The sequence below is a fragment of the Folsomia candida genome, unplaced genomic scaffold (assembly GCF_002217175.1).
Source record: "Folsomia candida strain VU population unplaced genomic scaffold, ASM221717v1 Fcan01_Sc022, whole genome shotgun sequence".
NCBI lineage: Eukaryota > Metazoa > Arthropoda > Collembola > Entomobryomorpha > Isotomidae > Folsomia > Folsomia candida.
This window is the reverse complement of record NW_019091214.1, coordinates 1,332,495-1,339,413: the sequence shown is the minus strand read 5'-3', so window position 1 is coordinate 1,339,413 and position 6,919 is coordinate 1,332,495. Positions and strand designations below refer to the sequence as shown.

General features: G+C 39.5%; 1 protein-coding gene across 1 annotated transcript; it reads right to left on the bottom strand.

Moving 5' to 3' along the window:
- Nucleotides 1-2,756: 2,756 nt before the first annotated feature.
- Nucleotides 2,757-4,300, bottom strand: LOC110858829 (mucin-2-like). Its single transcript, XM_022107715.1, has 2 exons — nucleotides 3,945-4,300; nucleotides 2,757-3,894 (listed from the first exon to the last, which is right to left on the bottom strand). The coding sequence occupies exons 1-2, from the start codon at nucleotides 4,298-4,300 to the stop codon at nucleotides 2,757-2,759; spliced, it is 1,494 nt and encodes a 497-aa protein (XP_021963407.1).
- Between the last annotated feature and the right edge of the window lie 2,619 nt (nucleotides 4,301-6,919).

The window sequence follows — 6,919 nt, the reverse complement described above, 5'->3', positions numbered from 1 at the left end:
AATAAAAGTGTTTACTTTTGTAGGGAGACGTGAAAGTGAAGGATGCTTGACTAATTTATAAGTAATGGATGGTGATGGCAAGTAGTAATAAAAAAAATGAAAAAAAGATATGAAATTTTGAAATATATGGAAAAATAAGAAATAAATTTGTCGAGTATTTTGAAAATTTCACAGTTTTCTTTTATGACAACATCTCTTTATTTTGGTATGAATAGAAATTTACGAAATTTACCAAGTTTGTGTGACATTTTTAAATGTTGAGGACACGTATCTCGTGCAAGCGTTTTTCGGAAATTTTGCGAGATTTCGGAAAAATGTTGGCTGGAAGTTTTTTTCTTCGCAAATTTCCCACAATTATTTCCCCAATTTCATCCTAACCCTTACCAGCCAGAGAAATTACAGAAATCTACCTAAAATCAAACTCAGTGTTTTAAGTAGATTTGCAAGATTTGAATCAAATCTGTTTAGAAAGATTACAAGTAAAATGAGGTTACGAATTTGCCTTGAATTTATATCGAAATATCGAAGTCCACTTATTACATATTTTGTATCATGAGAAGAACAACTTGATCTATTGATAACAAGTTTTTTAGAAATTGTAGAATTTTATATTTCGACGTTTTCCAATCACAAAATATAAATTATTGGCAACAAAATTTGCAAAAAATTTGTAAAGATTATGTACTTTTCGGTTTTTTGACAATAATTATAACATTTTTTTAACGATATGATTTTAGGACTAGATTCACTCGAATTTTTGTAACTAATGCATGTTTCAAATCTGTTTAGGAAGAGATTACAAAGTAAAATGAGGTTACAAATTTACACATTGAAATTATACAGATCAAAGACTCGTTATCATACATTTGGAATCTGAAGTAACCAATTAAAATATTCTTAGAAAATTGTAGAATTTTACATTTCGACGGTATCCAACCACAAATAAAAATTATTGCCAAAAAATTTGCAAAGGTTGCATGCCCGCAAGACGGTCTCAACTTCACTAGAGATGTGTATTTTAGCAACATAATATTTTTTTGAAGGATGAGATTTTGGCACAAAATTAACTCGAATCTTTGCAAACTATACATATTTTCAATGAGGCAATTCACACAGTCCTTGGTAACTTTTTAATTTGCAAAACCATTTTTTTTGCACAAAATGAAGAGACGCACTTGATCTGAACAAGTTTACAGAAATTTGTGAGCTAATTTTCTTTCGAAATATTTTTAAAATTTTGTAACAAAGCACTGCATGAATTGTGTCAAGATGTGTTTATAAAGATTACAAATTTAAATTAGGTTCCAAATTTAACGTGAAATTGTACAGATCAAAATTTCCATTCTTATTCTGTAATTATCCCAACAAATCTATAAACAAAAATAGGCTTGTAAAATTGTAGAATTATATATTTCGGCAGTATAAGAACACAAAATTGTGTATAAATTCTTACCGAATATTTGTAAAGTGATTTACAAACTTTACATTTACGACACATTTTGGGTTGCAAATTACTCATTTAGAAAATTGTGTTGATTTACTTGATATTTTGTGGGGTGCATTATTTTAAAATATTAAAATCCATTAAAATACGACAGCTTGAGGCTTGAGGAGCCCAATTCACTCGAATCTTTGTAACTCAATAAATTTGCGATTTGTGAAACAGTTTAACCAAAAACTGAAATTATCGAGATTTTATAAATTACATACGAAATTGATTGATTTAATTTTACGAAATTTGGTTGGTAACAATACCGGTCGCATTTTTACCACTGGTAAAAAACTCTAATTACCAATTTTTTCTCTTACTTCTTGTTCCCTTTTGTCCCACAAAAACTATTTCTCCATTTAGCTTAATATTTCTCCTCGCGTACTATCTTTAGACAAATGAGAGTTGTAGAAGGGACACATGTTTTCCCATCGTTTCTTTCGGTGTCATTTGTAAATGTCTCATCATCCACGAGGTCGAAAGACCAGAGGAGTCTTCTCCTCATTCTGCCGATGATCCATCTCCGTCATCGTCGTGAAGGAGAGAAACGGGACGACCATTTCTCATCCCGGTTTTCGGTCGTCTTTCTTTCTTTGGTCGAGATGATTTGCTTCTTTGGGACGGATGGAGAAAGAGGGAGTGGAAAAAATGGAGTGGTTTTCGGCCTGGTCGAGTTCTTCCTGGGCTAAAGAGTCATATTTATTTTGTGTGGGGTTTGTATGATGTGGGGCATAATGAGGCTACTTTGTCAAGTTAGGATTAGGACGCACACTTAAAGAATGTGGAGGGAAGCTGGGGTGTGATGTATGAAATTGGGAAATTTTGGACGGGTTTTGACGAGGGAAAGAAATTGGGGAAAGGTGTGGCCATTTTTATTTTAGTGTTTTTACCAACTTTATAATATGTGTATCAGGAAATTTATAGTTGTTACCAATCTCCCGGTAAAAATGAGTGGAATTAGAAATGAATGAAATTTGGAAAAATTTTGAACCGCTTTATACAAGGAGAAAGAAATTGGTAAAAAGTTTATGGTATTTTTATTTCACTGTGTTTTTACCAACTTCCTAAAATTTTAATGGATATTGTTTCGGATTTAAGAGAACTTTGTGTGTTTTTGTGTGTGTGATTAATGTGTAAATCACGGTAGTGGCACGACATGAGGAGGAGGAGTAGCAGTAGTCCAACTCTCAATTGCTGCAAGCGGCGATGTCATATTCTGGGCGGGCGTGAGGGCGTTCGGAATGTTCGGTGGCTGTGCAGTCTGGTACTACAAGGATATTGGTGGCGTGGACTGAGGCGCAGTCCAGCGATTCTGAGTGGGAGAGTTTGGCATTCTCTCACTCTTGGCGGATACAGAGGGCGTGGCTGTATGAGGTGCAGGCTTGATGGGAGTCGCTGCATTCAGATACGGCAGAAACACGGGCGGGGGCGATGCAGCTGGGGGCGTGTACGGCACGGACACGGCTGGAGGAGGAGGACTGGCAGTGCTCCAACTTTCAATTAGTACGGGCGGCTTGGTCGAATTCAATTCGGATGGGGCGACGACAGGAACATTCGGCGGTGCGGGCGTCGTGTGCAACATGGACACGGACGGCGGCTTTTCAGACGTGTACGGCAGGGACACGGCACGTGGAGGAGGACTGGTAATCCTCCAACTCGCGATTGATACGAGCGGCATGGTCGTATTCAATTCTGAATGAATATTCTGTGGCGGCGTGGCAGATCTGTACAGGGACATTGGCGGCGGAGCTGCATCGGGGCATGTGTTCGGCGTGGACGGAGGCAACATGGACTGAGGCGCAGTCCAGTGATTCTGAGTGGGGGGGATTGGCGTGCTCCCACTCGTTGCAAATACAGGCGGCGTGGTTGTATGACTGGCGTAGATATTCGTGGTCGTGTACGGCTTGGACACGAACGGAGTGGACGCAGGCGAGGTCCAATAACTTCGGGCAAGTGGGGGAAGGTTCGGAAAGCTTCCCGATTCGACAGCGATCGGCTTGGTCGCATGGTGGGCGGATATGTTCGGCGGCGGTGCTGCAGTAGTAATCGTGTACGGCATGGACACGATGGGAGGGGGAGGATTCAATTCGGGGCTCCAACTCGCCAATGATACGAGCGGCATGGTCGTATCTCGTTCTGCAGGGACGGATTTTGGCGGTGGCGCGGTCGTGTCAAACGAAGACACAGACGACGGTGATACGGGCGTGGACTGAGTCGCAGTCCAATAATTCTTGGCATGTGTTGGCGGATTCTGAATGCTTCCAATCAGTACGAACGGCGTGGTCGTATGATGAGCAATTGTGCAGACGGGACTGTTCGGCGGCGGTGCTGCGATCGTGTGCGTAGTGGACATGGGGGCGGAGGTGCAGCAAAATGAGTGTGTGTGGACACGGGCGAAATGGACGCTGGCTGGGTCCAATAATTTTGAAGAGGTGATGAACTGGGCATGACGAACGTGGGGAAGAGGGGCTTCGACCTGGCAGTGGTCGTTGTGGTGGTGGCAGAGGAAGATGACATTGACTCTGCAGTGATTGGGTCAACGGCGGGGACAATATTGGACCGGGCAATCGATGGCCAATTTGCGATGGCTGGTTGGACGGAAGTTGACTCATTCTCCAGCTCGATTAATTCTGCCTCGGCTATGAGCAGTATTTTTCGCTGCTCGAGCTCGGCAAACTCCTCGTCGTACTTGACGAGGACTCTTATTGTTTCCACATCATCGATGGACTCTTCGAGGTCAATTTGTAGACTCTTGCGCCTTCTGGTCAGATTTGCATATTCATCAGGGGGGATATTGGGATCTGCACACATTTCGATGATCCTCTGAATCTTGAGAAGAAGGGACTCCTGTTGCGCTTCCACTTGCGCCAGATCTTCTCTTCGCGCACGACACGCTTCCTCCACGGCGTCGAGGGCGGTGCGGGTTTCCTGCTCGATCCTCCTTCAGGCGGCTCGAGCGCTGCTTCTGCTGGGACGTTCCATTATCTACGGGAACAACAGACCCAACAGAACAAAAAAAATTAAAATATGTCCTTCGGGGGGAAGAATTGGACTCTACTTCCCGGCATATGAACCCCTTCGGGGCGGGTTCAAACCCACAATACAGGTGTCACCAAATGTGACGACGATTCCTATTGGCGGCTGGCGGACCCTTTAGCTGGCTGCGGCGGTCCCAAATGAGCGACGACTCTGGACCCTTCTTGGCTGCTTGGCAGGTCCTCCCACTCGTCACACTTCCACTCTCGACACTGACGAGACTTAGGGGTGGAACAATCCGGTTCGCGAGACCATTATGTTTCGGATTTAAGAGAACTTTATGTGTTTTTGTGTGTGTGACTAATGTGTAAATGGCGATGGGCGAAATGTGACCGTGTGAGGCGTAAATAAGGCGGCGGTGTGGTCACAATCAATTACTTGGTGGTGTCATTTATTTTACACATAAGCCAACTATTACAAATTTAGAGTGTAAAATGAGACGAGGGACAATTTAGAGGTTACGATGTTCTTCCTCGTAGTGGTGAGTCGACACTGGGCAATTTTCACAAATGTTCACAAATATATTCGGCAAGGCACTGCCACAAAATTCCGCCCATCTCCAATGGGCGAGAAGGAAGGAGACGCGGAGGGAGGGGGTCACTAAAAACTTTAACCAATGAGAGGAGAGGTGACCAAGGTTCACAGAAGTTCAAGGGAGCACAAAAAATGAGATAAAGTTTGGACAAGTTTCCACTTAAATCCAGACAGACTGGCAACTAATTTGAATCTTCCTCCCTGCTCTTCTCATATTCACCATGCATGTACATACATATCTCATATCAGGAAATAAATACAAATTTTCATATCATGTCATATTCTTAAAATCATGGTCCTCATAATCTAGTCAAATTCTTAAATATAATTATTCTAAATCGACGACAGATATATATTATTAAGAAACTTAAATTTATTGTCAATTTTCCGGTAAAACTGCTCCTAAGCTGATAATGTTGTTAGTATGTATAAATTTTGGTAAAAATTTTAATCGCTGCTGACAAGGACAAAGAAATTGGTAAAAAAATTCTGGCCATTTACATATTACCATTTTTACCAACTTTATAATACATCAGGGAATTTACATTTTTTTTACCAATTTTCCGGTAAAAATGAGTAACTTTATTACCACATTATTTACAGAGCACAATCCTGCAAGTAAAAAGGCAGGACGTCACAAATCATTCCGTCGTCGTTTCTAAGTCCTAATATCTAATTCAATTTTTGGGGACAATTGTCACTTTGTCATTTGTGACAAAGTGCATGTGTTAATGTGAAGTGAAGTGTGAGCACCCCAACCGACCGACCTTTTCGTGAGGAAAATGTAAAAGTGCGTATGCACTTACATAATGAATTGGAATGATGGAAAGTGACGAAATAAATCATGAAAAGTGCACGAAATTGGGATAATTGAGTTTCATGCAGTAGTTTTTCTAAGCCGTGGGTTCGTTATTTTACACATTTGTGAATTGAGTGTATGAATTTTCAGGAAATAATTTTTTAAGGCGTGGATTTATTTTAGATACACGTGTGAATTATCTAAGTTTTTGTAAAATTTTGTACCGAGTTTGGGTTGGAAAAGTTATGAATTTATAAAATTGTGAGGATTTCACGTCGAAAATAATTTTAATAGAAATATTGCAGTTAACCTCATTTAGTAAGATATGATTTCTTATTACGTGGTCAAAACTCTCACGCATTCCTTGGTAACTTTGCAAAATCCATAAATTTTGTAAAATAATTTTACAAACTTTTACAAATAAAGAGACGCCCTTGGTCTGAGTAAGTTTACAAAAAATTTGTAACCTAATTTGCCTTAGAAATATTTGTAAAATTTTGTAAAATTACAAGTTTGCGGATTTTACAATTATACGAAGTACACGTGAATTGGCTACTTGCTTAGAGAAAGCTTTCGTATTGCGGTAGGTTGTCAAAATTATATGTTTCGTCTTTAAAAATATTTTTCCGAGAAAAGTTTTCCCGTAATTTTGTCAAATTATTGAGATTGAAAATATACAGGATTGTAAGGATTTTACGTCAAAAATATTTTAATAGGAAATTTAACGTCCAAGTACAAAAGATCAGATTCTTCGATTTTGTTGTCTCCTTTGAAACACTAAACAAGAAAATAGAGACAATTTTCCATATAACTAATTAAAATTTGGTTAAAATTTGTTCCAATTTTGCCTCAAAATTAGTTTCAAAATTTTTTCAAATTTTTTTCCCAAAATCCAGTAAACCAATTAAAATGTCTCCAAAATTTGCTCCATTTTTCCTTAAATCCATCCAAATATATCCAAAATTTGTCCCAATTTTACCCCGAAGTTTTTCTAAATCATCGTCAAAATTTGTCACAATATTGTTCAAAAATCAATCTAAATTCCTCGAAAACATGTCCCA

Excerpts from the sequence above, each read along its gene's own strand:
- LOC110858829 (XM_022107715.1), bottom strand. The coding sequence starts at position 4,300 with ATGTGTGCAGATCCCAATATCCCCCCTGATGAATATGCAAATCTGACC. Across the intron at positions 3,895-3,944 it reads TCGAAGCCCCTCTTCCCCAC|CGTCCATTTCGCCCGTGTCC; the intron begins GTTCGTCATGCC and ends GGACCCAGCCAG.